General features: G+C 35.2%; 1 protein-coding gene across 1 annotated transcript; it reads left to right on the forward strand.

Moving 5' to 3' along the window:
- The first annotated feature begins 1,211 nt into the window (after positions 1-1,211).
- LOC117343223 (SH3 domain-binding protein 5-like) lies at positions 1,212-18,724 on the forward strand. Its single transcript, XM_033905561.1, has 9 exons — positions 1,212-1,318; positions 1,556-1,716; positions 7,693-7,755; positions 11,087-11,215; positions 11,750-11,914; positions 16,450-16,580; positions 16,902-16,944; positions 17,193-17,397; positions 17,710-18,724. The coding sequence occupies exons 2-9, from the start codon at positions 1,633-1,635 to the stop codon at positions 18,273-18,275; spliced, it is 1,386 nt and encodes a 461-aa protein (XP_033761452.1). The 5' UTR covers positions 1,212-1,318; positions 1,556-1,632; the 3' UTR covers positions 18,276-18,724.
- Positions 18,725-19,790: the final 1,066 nt, after the last annotated feature.

The raw sequence follows: 19,790 nt of genomic DNA on the forward strand, positions 1-19,790 counted from the left end.
GCGCCAAAACCCTCACAATATACTACTTGTATTTCAATTGCCTGAAGTTTCTGTAATCTTCTTTCAATATATGAGAAATCTACTAATCAGAAGTTACGAAAATGCTGAATTGTAAGCAAGGAGTAAAAAAAATAATGACAAAATGACAAAAGAAGAAGAAACAACTGAATTGACAATATTCGTTGTCATTTGGAGACAGAGGACTGAATTCGGTACACACACCTGGATGGACTACAATTCACGGATATAAATTTAAGACACGCTTCTATGACATTGTCTCTACATAACCAACAGTAGTTGAGCATTACCATCTCATAAACTGACAACCGGCACTTTAATAATGTGCCAAGTAAGACACACCGCAGTTGCGGTAAAAATATTACATACATCGTCATGATTTTTCTTTTGAAAAAAAACTAGACGGAAAGTTTATATTTTGTATTTTCATAATGTCCATTCACATTGACAAAGGCAACATGAAGCGCTAGGATATCATTAAATTTGCCTTTGTCCAATTAGCATGATCAGGCCATAACTGCCAAATGAAAGCAGTTCAATGCTTCAACCTTTAATATTATGTCTCTGAAAATCGATAACAACTTTGTGCATCAATGGCATCGATAAAACAAGAGTCGAACTGCATGTTGCTCGCCGTGATTTTATAACATTACTATCTAAAAGTTCTCTACTCTATTTCTCAACTTGGACGTGACATGCCTTGATATGAAATTGTAACAGTCTTGTCATGGAGATGTAATGATGCTACTGCATTTTATAAAATATGTAATAAACATTGGAAAGATTAGAAGTACTTCTCTTATCGATTATTGTTAAAGTTTCATTCGTTACAGAAAGTTGAAATCTTGTAAATCCTTTTTAGGCAGGCAGACTGACTTTTAATTATATGATAAAGAAATGCATCCTAGCTGGTATTTTGTCTACACAGAAATGAAAAATGATTGCAGTGGGTGTTCAATTAATTGAAATGATATCAAATAAGCATTACAATTTTTGTAAACGCGCCTAAGTTTAGCTTACAGTACTCTCAGTAATTTGATTATATAGATAAAACACCGAAAGTATACAATGTATATTAACAACAATGTTTTCTCTGGGCCATGCGTACATTGTGAACGCGGAGGTAGAAATCGATCTCGTCTCAGATTAAAGCCGATGGTATTTAGGCCCCACAGCTGGTGTTGTCAATTTGTGTTGTCAATTCACACAGGTACGTCGGCGGTATCTGTTTAGCTAGTGGGACGACAGCCTGCTTTAATAACTGCATTGCGAGATCCTGATGACAGGCACTGTGTGCTTGGTATGTATTTTATAACCGTACTTTCTAACATCTCCTCAGCTTATTTCAGAAAACGTTAGCGTTGTTTTATTACTTATTACATTGTTTTCATTTAATAATACTTTATTTTTTATCAAGCACAATATGTCGGAACAAGTTTACATAAGCGTATCTGAGTCATGAAATTAATCTCTTATCGCGGTTAAAGCTGACTAATCTGTCAAAGTCTGTACGTAGTAGATGCCCTTCTGTAAACAGGCAAAGTTCACCACCGGCCAACGCGACACTGGATCGTAACTCTTATATGTAGCGGTGTTTATCCTGTGATTCAAGCTATGGATGATACTGGACGGGGAGAAACAGATCTGCACCTTCTCCCGGACGGGGAGGAGGAAGAACAGCCCGACCCCCGGGTTAAGGTATGAATACATTTGAAATTCGAAGAATGTAAACATGACATGATCTGACAAGCCAGTGTAGTTATAAATGTACCTCGCCCTCCCCCTCTGGCGAAATATTCACTATAGAAGAAAAAGTAGCGACATTCAATTCCCTTGTGTTTAGGTTTGAGCTCGATTTTAAATATCGTGCCTTTTAAATGTGCAACATAAATTTACTACATCCAGTCGTAATTGCCTTTGGCTATTGACGATCAGTTCCATAATTTTCATAAATGGAAGACATATATATATATATATCGAGTTGTTTTGGTTTCTATAATGATAAAACATGTGACACAGGGAGGAAAACGAAGGATGCATACATGTACGGTGTATTATAGGCAAAGGCTCCACCAGATCAGCCAACATTTCCTTTGTCGTTAACACGACACGTGCTCTTATTACTTACTATTCTCATTGTTAAACAAGATAGGTAAATTAACAGCAGCTATAAGGTATTCTGTCCTGTCATTTCAGTTGACATCTTGATTAATGTGTTTGCGATGTAGCATATCTTTATAGTATAGACATACACTGTACAATATGGACCCCTGTTTGTGGTCTAAGTGGCGGTGTGACATTTAAAGATAAAATTGTAGTGAAAGTTAGTAATGTTGTTATCCAAGGGTTTATATTATCACCGTGGCAAAACAATAGTAATTCATCGAATGATAATACCAGGCTATTCATTTTCCCATGAACGTCATGGTGGTGTTAGAATATTATATACACGGAATCAACCATATAGCCTAGTACATAATGTGTGTAATTATGTTTTAGTCATAAATGGAAGTTTGTTATTTACCTATAAACATGTCACGGACAATTTGATGTACATGTATTTTGTTTTCGTCACACCGTGATCAAATTATGTTACAATCTGTTATGATTTCTTCCGTGATGTTTAAATACAGGGATACAGTACAGAGGAATATCTACCTCCCTAACAAGATTAGTAACATCAGCTTTATTGAAAAACATGAATTTATAGAAAATCCTTATCTGCAGTGAAGGCAGCCAATGTTTTGCATATTCCTCCATTTTCCTGAGTTGTCTCCCTTTTTTACCCCATCCCCGGCCCTTAAGGACACTGCTATTATTATGTGGTAATGCTTACATTTTAATTCTCCTAAAAGGACTGTTTTATGTCCAAGAACTTTCTAAAATCAGCGACTTTTGCACATTCTAACAAATTCAATAGTCCACCATCTCATTAAAAACGTATCCAATGACATGTAGATGGCCACAGCAACCGTCAGCGATTCCTCGCTGTGTATAAGTTCATGCATGTTTTTACATTTATAAATATTTATCTTTGAGACAAACCAATCAAGATCAAAGACAACGAAGCAGGTTGATTGCTCACATATCAGAGAACGTATTCTGGATTCCGCACGTGCTCTACGGCAGCAATATCATCGAGTTAACATTCCAATAGGTGGCATGATACCTCATTTTGTACTTAAGTAGATTACAGACAATGAGTATCAACTGTATACCGAACAGAATGGAGTGTCTGGTAAGCTTATTACAAAGTGTTATCGATCTGGACCAAGCGGATATCACAATGTTATCGATATGATTAGTGTCCGCAATAAACCTATGGTAGCCGGTAAGGGTCAACTCTCAACCTCGCAATCTCGACCTCGACAGAGCAAGGGAGCAACAACGCGACACGAAGTAGCGAGAACGCGATGTCGACGTTCCTCTGTCGACCGACAGGTGCCTGGCTCGTTTTATAAAATAATAACATATAAGAGTACATATAAATGTGGTCGACCTAATGTCGAGGCAACGAAATTTTGTGGTTGCGAGGTTGCGAAATGGCCCGAACAGGGCACCATACAATCCGCAACGACACTCATCTGTTTCATTTCCTCTTTTTCTGTAGCCGTCATGCATAGACAGAACGGGTTGTGATATATTTCTCTATTACGTGAGCAATGATATTATCCCTCTAAATCATCAGGAAGATTCAGTTCTAGCAACATGTGTCCAATTTTGACACCAATTCCCAACCAAGGGTCCAGATTATGTTCACTTGGTAGATATAATATAATCACTGTATAAGGTCTATAATTTGGTAGATGTAATATAATCACTGTATAAGGTCTATAACTTGGTAGATATAATATAATCACTGTATAAGGTCTATAATTTGGTAGATATAATATAATCACTGTATAGGGTCTATAACTTGGTAGATGTAATATAATCACTGTATAAGGTCTATAACTTGGTAGATATAATATAATCACTGTATAAGGTCTATAATTTGGTAAATATAATATAATCACTGTATAGCGTCTATAATTTGGTAGATATAATATAATCACTGTATAAGGTCTATCATTTGGTAAATATAATATAATCACTGTATAGGGTCTATAACTTGGTAGATGTAATATAATCACTGTATAAGGTCTATAACTTGGTAGATGTAATATAATCACTGTATAAGGTCTATAATTTGGTAGATGTAATATAATCACTGTATAAGGTCTATAACTTGGTAGATGTAATATAATCACTGTATAAGGTCTATAACTTGGTAGATGTAATATAATCACTGTATAAGGTCTATAAGTTGGTAGATATAATATAATCACTGTATAAGGTCTATAACTTGGTAGATGTAATATAATCACTGTATAAGGTCTATAACTTGGTAGATGTAATATAATCACTGTATAAGGTCTATAACTTGGTAGATGTAATATAATCACTGTATAAGGTCTATAACTTGGTAGATGTAATATAATCACTGTATAAGGTCTATAACTTGGTAGATGTAATATAATCACTGTATAAGGTCTATAATTTGGTAGATGTAATATAATCACTGTATAAGGCCTATAACTTGGTAGATGTAATATAATCACTGTATAAGGTCTATAACTTGGTAGATGTAATATAATCACTGTATAAGGTCTATAACTTGGTAGATGTAATATAATCACTGTATAAGGTCTATAACTTGGTAGATGTAATATAATCACTGTATAAGGTCTATAAGTTAGTAGATGTAATATAATCACTGTATAAGGTCTATAATTTGTAGTTTGTCCACGTTTTATCGATTACGGCATTTTACAATCAGTTTTTACTTAAATTTGTGGATTTATTTACACTCCTCTTCATGGGATATATTATTATTCTGCATAATTATGTAGATCAAAGTAAGTAATCAATTGTAAGCGACCATGTTGTTATAAGGAGAGGCCGTAACTGGTACGTAAATGTAATAGCCTTCAGGCTTGGTCTCGCTGATACAGGGTGTAGTGTTGAAGAAAGTGACACATCCTGTTCCATTTCTCAAAATATTTATACATAAAGTGGTCTGATAAGTGGTCATGTGAGATGTCTACAGCTCAACATTCAGCGATAAACCTTCAGGGCAAAAACACAGAACTTAAATCCTGTTTTTATATTTGTGCATGTGTGTTATTTTTGATATGATTAATTGGTAAATATTCATCAATTATGTTGTAATGTCAAGGTAGAAAAGATGTTGATTTTTACAGAATGGCTGATATAGCATGTTGACAAATACATTAATTGCGAGGGTTGATATTAGGAAAGTTAATGATTTATCAGGCGTTTTTACTTCTGAACCAATTAATTTCTCGACACGTTAGCATCAATCTGTCAAAATATCTGTACACAATGGATTATGCTATTAATAACTATAGTAAAAGTGTTAAAATGAATTCAGTGAAAAACATTATTCTGAAAGGGAGAATTATTTTCACCGATTTTAATATACTCTATTAAAGTTAGGGAAATGTAGAAATTAGATATGTCGGAAGATGAAATGATCAGCAGTTTATGGATATCGTTGATATCAACGAAGTTTTAAGCAATCTTATTTTTAACAGAATATCCAGGATGTAAAATAAACTTTTGTTTTTACTTTAAATTACCATAGATATTGTTGTCACGATTTCTGTATCACGACTCGTCAAACCTGTTATGGGATTTCTTGTGTAAACAACTGTATGCTAAGTACATCGTTATGATGTATGACTTGGTGTATCGTATGGTCTTCAGTCACCGAAAAGGAAATATTAGGAGGCCTAAATGAAGTATGATCTAGTATCTAGTTCAAAGCAATGCTTCAGGGTTAGAATATTTTAAAATTTGCAACGTTATGTTAATCAGTGCCTTATATGGACATTATACCAGCATTTAATGAATCGATATTGTCCTTGTACTGCAATATTTCAAAGAGAATTGCAAATTGCTTGCTGATAAAGATTTGTTTTCTTTTCTTTGTTAAAGTTAGGTTTGTAATGATTCACAAGATTAAAGCTGGTCCAGTATTTCATTGAACACAACCACCTCTGAATATTAACGTCAGTGTAGGAATAATAAATAGGTCACAGTTACTCCGATCGAGTAAGTGTTTTGGTGACTGGTAATCTTTGTATCCGCTGACGACTCAAGTACACTCTTCAGACGGTAGTTTATTCGTCGTTGTCCACCGATAGATGTGTTGTATATATTATTATAAACATTTTAAGCAGACCTTCCTGGTACGAGAAATGTGATTATTTGCCCGTGTCAATCTTTGATGTAATGCATTTTATTTACACACTGCCTAGTTTCCTTCGTTCAGTTTTGTACATCCTAGTAACGGTTGAGGTCTGATGACAAAATCCGTTCATTATTTACAGTGATCCGTAACAGCTGCGTGAGATACTAGTTTCCATTGATCTCTACATTTTTGGATGGTGTGGATATCGTCTTAGATAACTATGTCTGTATAGAAGATAAGACTGTCTGACTGCCAGACAACACTATCTACTGTTTTCATATTGATTGTTGTGATATAACAATGTGAACCACAATCTCAAAAAATGTGTCTCCTAAGTGACTTGAGAAGGTCAGATGATTTGTCCCAGTAACTTTTTGAAAGACCAATTCAGAATTCAAAATACATGGCAAGTTATCAAAGTCAAACGAGCTATAAATAGTTTTATATGCCAATACATTTAATATGTTTATGTCGACATGAGGAGTAAAATATCTTCGCATGGGTCGTGGTAACAATGAATAAAGAGACTCGACCGGTTCTTCGATCTAGTTAGAATCGGGAATTTGACGTAACAGCATCAATAGACAATGTTTCCCCTACGTTAGTTTTGTCCGAGTTAATGCTCGCCTTTTCCTTGGTTTTATTTACATTTCCTGATACAATAGATTTGTTTTATGCTTTGAAAAAAATCCACGATAAAAAGTTATTCATTTCACAATGTTTATATACTGCCTAAAGGTTCTATATACTGTATAAATTATTTCCAGTAATCATGTATGAAATGGCAATTATAGTCGTTATAAATGACACGGCTTTGCAGCCAAATATCACATTGCGCGCTAACAGAATATGTTATGTGACTATATGGCCATCTGTCAATCATAACAGCTAATTGATATTACATTGTATAATATTATTTAAGCCACAAGCTTTTCATGATGATTTTTATAACGTGGCAACTTTTCAGGTATTTGAATATTGAAGTATGTTGCTTATATTTACATTTCCTACAGTTTTTGCTGTTTGACACAGATGCTAATTTGACTTAAAGCTTGTTAGTTATTTTTACTGACAATAATGTGACCTTCACTTGACGCCGAGATATTGCGGTCTCCTTTGCTGAAATTATGACATTATATTTACATGGCTTTGCCATGCGAATATTTTAAAGCATGGTATTGATGAAAAACCCATTCTAAATGTTTAAATCATTAACGATTGAACATACTTTTGTCAGTACGTTTAATATTTTTGTTTGTACAAAACACGAATTCACGACTTTATAACAATACATGTGTATAGTGAACGTCAAGTAGTTAAATCTTAGTAATATTCTGTGTAAAAAGTACATACACTTTTGATAAATAAAATGGTTACTGGATTGAGTATATGACATCTATCTTTATCTCTTTTCAAAGGATGAACTTGAAAACCTGAACCAGACAAGTGTTGAGGTGAACCGACTGGAGAATGAACTTGATGTAAGTAGTACTATACAAAACATGTTTACGGATGTTCACTGTGATTACGCATGCTCAGTGGCTATTGTGAGGTCATTGATATCAAGGTGAAGTGTTTATACGCCACGTGTTTTAATTGAGGTGTTAAGTACAGGTTAGGACGAGAGGGTATCTTCCGGTGCTGTGATACAGAAATGATTGCACTTGTTTACGTTTTATTCAAGAAAGAAACATGCTGTTGCTGTTGATTTAACAGCCTGCGATCTTTTTGCAACTTGTATTATTTTATTACTTATTACTAGCTAGAAGTCAAAAGAGGACGCCATCCAATAAATTAACGTCATCATTTTGAAAACAAATTAGGAAGTGTTTATAGCGATGATTGCTGGAGTCAAAGTTTAAACTGTCTTCGGGCTTTGCACACCTTATTTACCCACGACAGATGATATATATTTAGATGATTATTATATTAATATGTTATGTTTTGTGTTTGTTTCTGTTATTTACATTTATGCACACACCACAAACAGAAAAACAAAGAGTTATATAAATTGAAAATTGGCCACCAGAAAGTGACAAATTTATTACATTAGGATAAAACACAAATCAAATATTATAACAAAATTCTTGCAAAAATTTGACACATCAGTAAGTATGATAAGATCTTTGTGTTTGTTTCAGTAATTTACATTTATACGCATAGTTGTTATTCATATCACAACCATAAAGCGGTTTGGTCAAAAGTATATATATTCTCAATACCGCACAATAAAATAGCGCGCCTAATATGTTATAAACGAAATGAAACGAAAGTCTGATGGAGCGAGATCAGGTGAATAAGGCGGATGCTCAATCAATTTAAAGCCACAATCGTGAATGGCAGTCATGGGAATGACAGACTTGTAAACAGGAGCATTGTCCTGATGGAATAAGACACCTTTAGTGAGCTATCCGCGGCGCTTGAGTTTAATTGTTTATTTTGATCAAATGTCAGAAGTCTTGATACCCATTTGGCAGAAAACCTTCTTATTGCAAGATTCTCGGTCAGAATGGAATATACTCTTTCCTGTGAAATGTCAACTCTACTGGCTATATATCTTTCTGTGACTCGTCTGTCAGTCATAATAATATCATGGACTTTATTGACAGTTTCTTGGGTTGCAACATCGACAGGCCTTCCGGAACGGGGGTCATCCTCAAGGTTCTGTCGGCCACGCTTAAATTCCACCACCAACATTTTCACTGTAGCATATGAAGGGACATCTTTCCCTAGTGTTGCTACCATATCAGTATGGATATCCCTAGGTGTTAAACCTTTTTTATGCAAATGTTGGACCACTGCTCTTTCACCGATTTTGTACGTTTTGCAAAAGCCGCTTGTCTTGTTTACTTTAGAGTGCTACCTCGTCGATATAAACTAACCAAATGAGACCAGTCTTTGGGTACACTGTCCTATATAGTCAGAGCATAGTAGGACTTAAAAAGAACATCCTTGAGTACCTCCTTCAATACGAGGCTCACAACATATAAATCATTCCTCGTAATAGGGAAATATAACAAATCTTTAAAATCCTTCTTCTTGTACAGAAATAAAATAATTTGGTCTATATTTGGTCTGGAGCTTCCTTGGATAAATTGGCACCAATTTTGTATAAACGGTTGGTCTGGCCCCCAAGGCCCTAAGGGGCGGGACCTAAAAGTGGTACTACAGCATCTTTGAAATCCCTCTTTTTCTATAGGAATGTGAACGATATGCTATGTACGTCTCTTATTCAATAATCCCTGTGTTGTGTACTAGTAAACTTTGTGAACACACTGATTTCAAGACCATTTACTGAACCAATGTAGTTTTATCTTTGTACGCGGATTAAAATTGGAATTAGGCGCTCCTTGGTGACAATGTTATTTGCTTTATCACGGGTATATTAATCGACTCGATAACAATTGTCAATCACCCATCTGACCTCATTATAAACAAGTGTATAAACCATATGTCCTCAGGAATTCCATGTAATCGTCCTCTAAGGTTTATTGACCTGTACCTGTAGTGGCACATAGAGGTTTGCAGATTTACTGCATGTAATACCTAGAGAATGTGACGTGACCTGAAATGACCTAGATTTACATGGAATGTGTCGTCGACGGAGTAAGAAGTACTATTTCATGGCGTTACGGGTAAATCATGAACATTTCGATATCGTTATTTGCTGTGCCAATTTCAAAATGAATGGACTAAAACTCACATAAATATCGGATAGCCGGTAATGTTGTTCCATAAAATATGTTTGTTAAACAATAAAATCGTGGTAATAAAAATAGTCAATTTAATACAATATGTCAATCGTTTTGAGTTTGATAGTTTGATTGCGGCTCTCGCCTGCACATTTTTACGAATTACGTCTTAAAAGACAAGGTGAAGAGACTAGGTTTTATAAATGCACGAGCCTCATCGGCTATTGACCTTCGACGCAAGAAATCAGAGGCTCGTTATTTATGCTAATTAGCAATTAAGATAACCAATCACTAGGGCAAGGTCGAATTACGGATTACGTTACGGCCTTTAATTTCACAAAGATTAAGGTTTTAACCGACATTTGGTACCGGATGAGTCAACAGCAAGCCATTTGACATGAAGCATCTTTGTCAAAATAAACAAAAATATATGTACCAATGTATCTACTTTAAAATATAGATCATGTAAACATGAGGTTAAAGATATTTTTCAGTTGCTATGGCGATGTGTTGTGTTTCACTTAAGGAGTTTCTTTGGTCGATTTCATTGGGTAAGAATTTCTCTTGAGTCACATGTATTAAACTACGAAGCAGATACTTTTACTTTGTTGTATCTAAGAAGTCACATTAAGTCGAGAAGGCTTTAAAACACTGCTACTGCATTGATAAGAAAGTTTGATGTTGTGGAGTTTATCGATAATGTGCCATTTAACAAAGTCGTAGGTCATTTTTACGTTAAAACAGACTCGCTTATTCTCAATACCAGAGACCCTTACTCCATCAAAACTCATCTTTTTAATATCACAAGTATCTGATGGTCACAACGCTTTAACTAGCAAGGTGAAGTCACATTTCACATATCAAACAGTGGTTTATACGCCATGTGCTTTTGTCCAGCGATACTGATTTCATGATATTTTGACAAAAAAAACAAAACAAACAAACAAACAAACAAAACAAAAACAAACAAAACAAAAAACAAAAAACGGTTGGTTACGACCATTGTGTTTACTTCAATTGTCCTGTCAGATTCAATAAACATAATATTTACTGTTTTTGGGTTAAGCATTATAAACTTAACCATTTTTGCAATAGATTAAACAACAACGTAACATTTCAGGAAGCTAGGGCTAAATACAGGATGACGTTTACAGAAGCTTCTCACAAAATGGCACTGATTTCAAAAGACAAGAAGAAGAGCATTCAGAAGGCAAGGGAATATTACGAATTGCGCGAGGAAGCGAAAAAGGTAAGCGTTTTGTAGATGTGCTGATGAGCTTCATACTAGATCGGTCGTTTAAGGACTCCGTCGTGTGCGGTAAGCCTGCATGTGGTGTGTGTACATGTGTGTCACGTACGGTATCCTGGTGTTTCTCTCTTTGTGATAGCGCGGAATTGATGCCAACTTTATAGTGCTACCTAACTGAACCATACTGCCGAAGACATCCAGCAGGACACCCCACCCGGTCACATTATACTTTCAAAGGGCGAACCAGTCGTCTCTTTCGTCATGAGGAAAAGTAAATACAACTCAAAATCAAAGCAATTCAATCTCCCTCTACCAAAACTTTTTGATACACCCTGCGTAAGTACATTGATATATAATGCATACATATATGGCATTAGATGAGAGTCCTCATTTTAAGCACGTGTTGGTTGTGTATCCTGGAAACCATGATAAAATCTAATATCCATCATTACATCATAAGGAGTTATTACTTAAAATATATATTAGATAACTATAGATTCCCAATAGATTATCCTTTATGCCACTGTGTTATAGGTACAGAGCGAGTCTCTGAAGTCAGCGCGTCAGTACCAGTCCGCCATCGGGATTTACAGGGCCGCTAAGGAAACAGTGGCGTTGGCCGAGGAACGCCTATTACAGGGCGGTGAAGTTCAGTTGACGTCAGCATGGCAGGAAATGCTTAACCATGCCACCATAAGGGTACGTTTTATTTGTATGTATTAAATACACTTTGAAGTAACGTGAGTGAAACAAACAATATCCACCTTTGTCCCAATTCCTAGAAGTTCCGTTGTCACTAATTCTCGTGTTGAGGATGCGACTCAGATTTGACATGTTTGTATGGCGAGCATCGTAGGTGAAGCAGAAGACGTCTAACCTTATCTATACTTTGTGTGGATTTTGCACTCGTTATATCGATTTTAAGCCGATTTTCCATTTCGCTTGCTTCTCGGTTTTGTTTTGTATTGTTTCCCAGAACAAAATGCTTTGAACGTGACAATTATGCTAAGCTTATATCGGTCAAACGTTTATATGGTTCTTGACAGAGGTTATCAAATACACTGTTTATATGATAGTAGATATATTGAATCTTGATCTATATTGAATTGCTAAAATATTACTGTAACTCTGTACCTGATACATTCATCTGTCACCCGATAGCGGTCTATGTGTGATGGTTCATAGTCCAATAGCTAGCTTTTGTGGCTGTGCGGTTGAGTGCCGTGTCTGTGTCCATGACCACACTTCTGACATAAAATCTCCGTTCAAGTTTATTTTACCTGTAAACCCAGGGCTTCTTACGAAGCGACTACGGTAATCACCCCTGGCCGTATATGCCCAGGGCTATTGAGACAACACTCTCATTGAATCCTATTGTAACACCGTCATGCTTGACCGCAGACGCCTTACTGGCTTCCAAACAGGTTTTGCTGGTGAGGTACTGCATTTGGTATTTAACGAAACTGAAACGCATTGTTATGTAAGATTCAATTGAAAATGTATACTGTATCCGCAGTGGACCCCAGGTTACCTTGCACTTTTACAATCCAAGGACATACTATCTGTGTATTTCACCTATGCATTGCCCAATATTAGCAAATCCAATGGCAAACATTATTTCCTTTCAAAAAAATCCAGAGCCATTTCTGGAACTAGCTTCATTATAAAAATAAAACAAGTTGTTTATCCATTTGTCTGAAAGGTACTGCTATCAATATTTTACCTGAGTATTGATTATAAATACTTATGCTGATAAAAAAAATAACGCTCTTTGAGTAGGATTGCACTTCTGTTTGGATACTCTGCTGACAGCAATTATGCTTTTAATTCACTGTCGATGCCAAGGGAAGATAAGAAGAGAGGGACACTTATTGTTTGGTACATGCTTTTTACATTTTATATATTTATATTTTACATTGTTTCGTTTTCGTCGTGTTCCCGTTAAGGTAAAACAACCACTTATCAAAATGATGCAAATGAGAAGAGAAGGGAGTAGAAGCTGAATCTGTTAGAATCCTGGATACATATATTGCTGAGTATGCATGGAAATTAACTTTCCTGTTCAGACATATTAGAATCAAGAATCACAAAGAAGTAGGTTCTCGTTGAGAAGAATATATGAATTTCACGTAATTTTAAGGAAGAGCGTTATTTTTTATGAGCATAAGTATTGTGATGAAATTTACATTTCTGTTGGAGTTATCTCCCTTTTACATATCTTTATAAGCGTTGTTTTATCTCTGTGATTATCGGTTGATTACCAATTAAAGGTTCGTTTGTATCAATTGAAAATGATTCCTAATTATACTTTTATTGACAAGAAAGAGAACTTATCATTGTATATCAAGATTATTATTGATTTTAGAAAATAAGGCGTCTGATAGAATCAAACAGGTTTCAAACCCCGAAAAAGGTTCCATTTTTCACCGGACCGCCATTTTCTATCTAAGTTGTTACCGGAAGGAAACCTGGAAATATAAATAATCTTAGTTGGTAGTATTTGTGGGTGATTAATTTAGCAACATTTGAGGTCATTTAAAACGCAAAAAATATGTGTACAATTCGCATCCATGTATGTAAATACATTGCGATCCAGGTATTCATATCATCTAATAGACGACTTCCACAATGATCATGTCAGGGTACCGGGCCGACTATCACTTTGCCATTGAAACGTTCTTTTTAAGAACGCCGATGTGGCGTAGCGGTATAAGCTGCGGGTATTCTGGCTAGGCGATTGGTTCCCGTAGATCGTGAGTTCGAGGCCCGGTAAGGCACGAGTCAGAAAGTCAGTTCGTCAGTTGTGTTACTATGTTATATATATTAACAAATGTATACAGTATATAGGCCTAGATTACTGCAGAATGTTAACAAGGCGGTTTTGCACGAAATCTAATACCCGCGAATTAGGACCGAACGGAACAACCGCGAAATATTAGCCCTGTGAAATTTAACATCTATATGGTATTTTATCTTATTTTATTATTAATATTTCTGTGTTCTGTGGGATGTAATATTTTTCTGTTGAGAATATGTCCTTCTATATTATCGTTTTCTACAATCTAGACTTTGGACCTCGTTTATAAATTATATCCGGCACAAAGAGCACAAGCTAGAAGTATATAGATGTACATATGAAAATAGACTGCTTGAGAGTTCTAGAAAGACCTTACACACTTAACTACAGAAGAGATAAACTAGAAAACAAAAACAATTTATGGGATGGAAATGGCGTCCTGATCAATGGTGAATATCTCCTAGATGAGCCATTTCTATGTCTTAAAGCCGCGGTGTACTAATCATTTCCTTCGTAATCACTTGGTTTAAGTCAAAATTAGTCTCATTTATTGCGATTTGGACTTTCCTGTATAAATGGATTTTCTGTATAACAGTTTATATGCGACTGGCTTTCAAGTTTAACCCATGACAGGGTTTTGTTAAAACTCTGCTAGGAAAGTTTTCGTTGTGTTGAATTTAGATTATATACAGCTTGCTTCGGAAAAATGAATTAAAATACTGAGAATATTACAGAGAAGAAACCTGTGTTTTGCATAACTTCAGTATTTGAAATACCCTTAAACTAGCGAGTCCTTGACATTAAACGCAGAGTTTCTGTTGATTTATTGCTGGTGGTTCTGTAACTCTATACGCGCCCTGTGACATTAGGTAAACCACTAATTCGGAAAGTGAAACACAAAATACAGTCGAACCTGTCTATAAAGGACACCTAAGGGACAAGGCCAAAGTGTCCTTTATAGAGAGGTGTCCTTTATATAGAGGTTCAACGAGTTATGTCCCTTATAAAGGAAGAAACAAACCAAAGTCTGTTCATAGTACACTATATGTCTCCTGATTTATTATTTTTAAACACTTAAACAAATGAATAAAAGACAAATAATTAAAGATAAATGCTTAATTAATTAATTTTCAATCATCCATCTGACACAAAAATTAGAGCTGATATTTTTAATAATTAATATTAAGCCTATAGTTTCTAAAAAAATCTTCCCAATATCATACTATACTGAATATCTATTCAGACAAATACTCAACATTGTAAAAAAAGTAAAGATAATTCTTATCATAGTAAAACAATTTTCATTAATCCTCAATATTTTGGAAAATAAATATGCTTGAAATATCTTTTCTATTACAAAATTAACTCTTTATAAATGAAAGTGCATTTTCCTCTGATAATTATAATCCCTCAGCATTTATTTGAGACCTATTTTCTGAAATCCATGTAGGGATTTAATTTAATAAATACCGTTTTCTGGTTCAGTCAATTAGTATAGTGTATACAAAGACACTCGGAACTCTTCAGCTGTTCTTCATATGTTACGTAGTCATATTCCGAGGAGTTCCGAGTGTGAGAAAATGGCGGCTGACAACCATGTGCTGTCAGATTTGCGTACGGTTGATTTTGTAAGTAAAACAATTATGACAAACATAACTATTGCTTTGTCCCTCTTTTGTTGGTCTTGATAATGATTTAATTACCACCTGACCATTCTTGTTGTCTAGGCTATGGTTGAATGGCTAAGCTTAGCTGTCACCGGTGAGGTTGAGTAAACAAACACCTCTGCCGATGGCGATCGGTCACTCTGTAATTACTGCCCATTGTTACAGCAACTTACAGGTAACAGGACAATTAGTGACTGATGAAGTGGCTTCCTAGGTTAGCATTGCTGCCAGGGGAATTGAGTAATTAAGGCTCTGCTTGTTATTTAGAAACGTTTTACACACAAATATCAACACAGCTATGGTTTCACGTGTCCGTTATACGGAATTTTAAACAAATTTACAGACAAAAATAAGTGTCCGCTGTCCGCATTAGGAAGGTGTCCGCTATATACATGATATTTATATAGTGATTTTCATTGGGGATTCCTGGAAGTGTCCGTTATGGACAGGTGTCCGCTATATAAGGGTGTCCGCTATTACAAGTTTGACTGTAATGTCACAGTTCAACACATAGTTGAAACAAAGTTGTGCATCAGTCAAAAATTAAGGAGTAAGTCGAGTGCCAATAATCTGTTAAAAGATTCAAAATCATAGATTATAGATTGTTTTGTTGTAGTCCCTCCCACGACTTCGGTACAGCTTCATATTCATTTCATTGATGTGTTAATTGGATTCCATTTATATTTGTAAGTTACATCGAACTGTTTAGACGATTTAATGTCACTATTGACATTCCTGAACTAAATACAGGACCAATAAATGTTACTTAGGTGATGGAAGCTGAGCGGGAGAAAAGGATGAGCGAGGAAAAACATCAGAAAACCACGTCCCGTTGGAGGGACCTGGAAAACAGGATACAGGAATTGGAGCGGAAGTTTAAACGAGCTATTTCCAACGCAAGGTATGCGAGGTTATATCTAAAAGACGGAGACAAGTGATTGAGTTGTAGGGACGTTCTATAAAACAATGAATAAGGATTAATAATACAGGCAACTTCAGAGACTATTAATTTTATACTACATTTATGTATTTGTTTTAAGTTTATGAATGCGATACACAGCGAATCAGTATATTTTGAGATAAAAAAAACACTTCCTCGTTGTGCATGCGATCGTCAGAAATCGCCTTACAATATCAAGTTTCTTTAACAAGAATTACCCTGTAATATCATTGTTCATGCACTCGCCAAAGATCGTCTGATAATGTTATGTTTCTTTTTCAGAGGATACTTCGAGATGAAACAACAATTAGATTTACGACTACAGGTTTGTAAATTACGTATATTGTAAGTAGTGATATAAGTCTAAACATAAATTCTTGGTTGTTCAAATGTTATCAATATCTGTATTCAATTTACAAAAAACAAAACAAAAAACAAAACAAAAAACAACGAAAAACAACAGAAAAATAGTTTTATTCACCAGAATTCGGTCAATGCTTCCACATTTCTAAGTCATCAGTACAAGATAATCAAACAAAATTAAAATTACCATGTTGTTTTTATTTACACTAGCAACAAAAACAGAACGTCCTTGACCTTCAGCAAGCAATCAAGGGTTATAAAGTGAAGTATGCCGAGTCCCTCCGAACGTTGGAACAGATTTCAGAGTCAATTCATGAATCAAGACGTCAGAATTTGATACTCATGTTTCCAAGGCAGCCAGGCGTTGGAGCCGAATCTGCAAATGTTTCACCATGTATATCTGAATTGTCACTAGGTATTATTTTTTTGACCATTTGAACGAGGCGCATGCATATCAAACATGAATCTAGGCTTAACAGAATATATTCTGTCGATACAATATCTTCGCGGTAATCTTAATCTGCAATAGTTTAAATATATCAATGTACTAAAAGAAGTACGTTTACAGTATTAAGAATAATCCTTCTGAAATCTGGTTCTACTAAAAAAAATAGTTATAAATCATACAAAAAGCAGCACATTCTTCTATGCCGCTGCATTTTAAACATAAATCCATATTTCGACGTTCGTCAAACAAACTTATGAGAATTATTTTATCTTTCTGCAGAAAAATGTGAAGATAAGCAGATGTGGATGTCTGATGATGAAACATTTGACGATGATGATCTGGCCGATTCTTCCCATAAAACCTCAGTACATTCTGCAGATTATTTTGTCTCACCGGATGTTGTCTCAGAACTCAACACGGGTAGCAATGACGTCACAAAAACGGGATCAAAATTGAGACCAAGTGATGATGAAGTCAGGATTAACAATAGAATAGCAAATCCCCCTGACGGAACAAGGCAACTTGATGAAAAATCAATAAATGTTCAAGTTGAACCCGAATGTAAGAACAGACAGGCGAAACATGAAAGTGAAAGAGAATCAAGTGTAGACGAAGAGGCGCGGGACGTAGAAAGTTCTTCGGAAAATATAAGACGTCTGTCAGTGTGTGACGGTAATGATACAAACGAAACAACAAAAAATTCTAACGAGTCTCGTGATTACGACGATAAAGGACAAAAGGTGCTACAAGTGGACAACAGGACTGGCTATGACTCGCATGAACCATCTGGCAGTGGTACACCAATGTTGGAACTTAATACAAAATATTTGGAGACCAATTACTAAAACTTATGCAAGACTGAAACAAAAGGATAGTAGAAACGTTTGTGATATATATGTAAACTGTTTTTAGGATTAATTAGTTACTAGTAAGACAACATCAGCATAATTAAAAATGGAGGATGTGCTGGTGTGTTGCCGAAATACAGCTTGATAGACATTTGCATGAATTGTTCTCTCAGTGATCTTGTGGCGGATAAAATAATATGTTAAATATGAGTATGTGTCGTCTACAAAGAAGTAACACTATCAAAATTGAGAAAGAAATGGCATTATGTTTTTTTCTTTAATTTCAAAATGAAATGAATGCTCTAAATTTCTACATTATATGCTTGTTTGTGATGATTACAGACTTCTAATAGATGGAGACGAAGAACGTATTTTTATATATACTAAATGAACAGTTTCTGGTCACGGAAATATTACTTTGAAAAATACATTCCCTTTTCAAACAACACTTCGTTCTTCTTTAGTTACTACGCTGTGTGTTAACAGATGTAAGGGGATTTACTACCATATGATGAATTGCAACGCGCCAGGAACATCTCAAACGTGCCTGCAGACGATAGTCAATGTAAGAGCACTCAATATTCCGCAATAGATGCGTTTCGCTACGGAGAAAATCTCAACTAATATTAACAATACATGTACTACAGTCAATATCTTAGGGTAAACAAGATATTTGCTTTTTTCAGACAATTATGATATAATTTTGTAAACAAATGATGCACTTCCATCACTGGGCAGCATAAATATTAGATACTAATCACAATTAATATTGCTGTAAAAGCTACAGTAAGTGAGATCTGTAGTATATTGGTACAGAACATTATTATTGGACAATGATTTGGTATGAAACATAACACATCAATTTTTATTTTTCAATCAATCTTCTAATTGTATTAATTATACTAATATTTGTACTAATAGTCCCGACTTACTGCGGAATTACATGCACGTGTTAAAGACACATGTATAAAATGAAATCATGAAACACAAACAACCTGTTACCGCTATATGGAAAAGTCTAATTATATTTTCATAATTTAACACCTGGCGTTATAGGAGTGGAGATGCAGCACACGGCAACTGTTACGATCAACGTCTGTTTGGTGCATGAATTGAGTGCCAGATGTATCAAAACATCTACATGACCATGACTATGTTCTGTTTAAGTAAACTCCACATGTGAACACTTTGTTTTTAATCGTCCTGGATGTCTGTTATTGCTGAAAATTTGATAACCATAATACAGTAAAAGTAAAGCAGACACTTCAATTATCACATTTCTAGCCTGGTATTATGGTCAGAAGAATAATCAAAGCAGAGCATACAGATAAAGAAATATAAAATCATAGTACTCAGAAACAAACTGCATACATGGACATTGTTAAAATGTAGGCGGGAATAATTATTCAAACTAAGAATCAAGCTAAGAAGCTAGATATGTATTGCACATTCTTCAAATCTTTCTATCCTGATCCAGGTCTCGGGCCTTACATATGTGCAATTACAGTCGTA

Source organism: Pecten maximus, chromosome 15 (genome assembly GCF_902652985.1).
Source record: "Pecten maximus chromosome 15, xPecMax1.1, whole genome shotgun sequence".
In the NCBI taxonomy this organism is placed as follows: domain Eukaryota; kingdom Metazoa; phylum Mollusca; class Bivalvia; order Pectinida; family Pectinidae; genus Pecten; species Pecten maximus.

Coding starts and splice junctions, on each gene's coding strand:
- LOC117343223 (XM_033905561.1), top strand. CDS start 1,633: ATGGATGATACTGGACGGGGAGAAACAGATCTGCACCTTCTCCCGGAC. Junction 1,717..7,692: donor AGCCCGACCCCCGGGTTAAG/GTATGAATACAT, acceptor CTCTTTTCAAAG/GATGAACTTGAAAACCTGAA. Junction 7,756..11,086: donor GACTGGAGAATGAACTTGAT/GTAAGTAGTACT, acceptor GTAACATTTCAG/GAAGCTAGGGCTAAATACAG.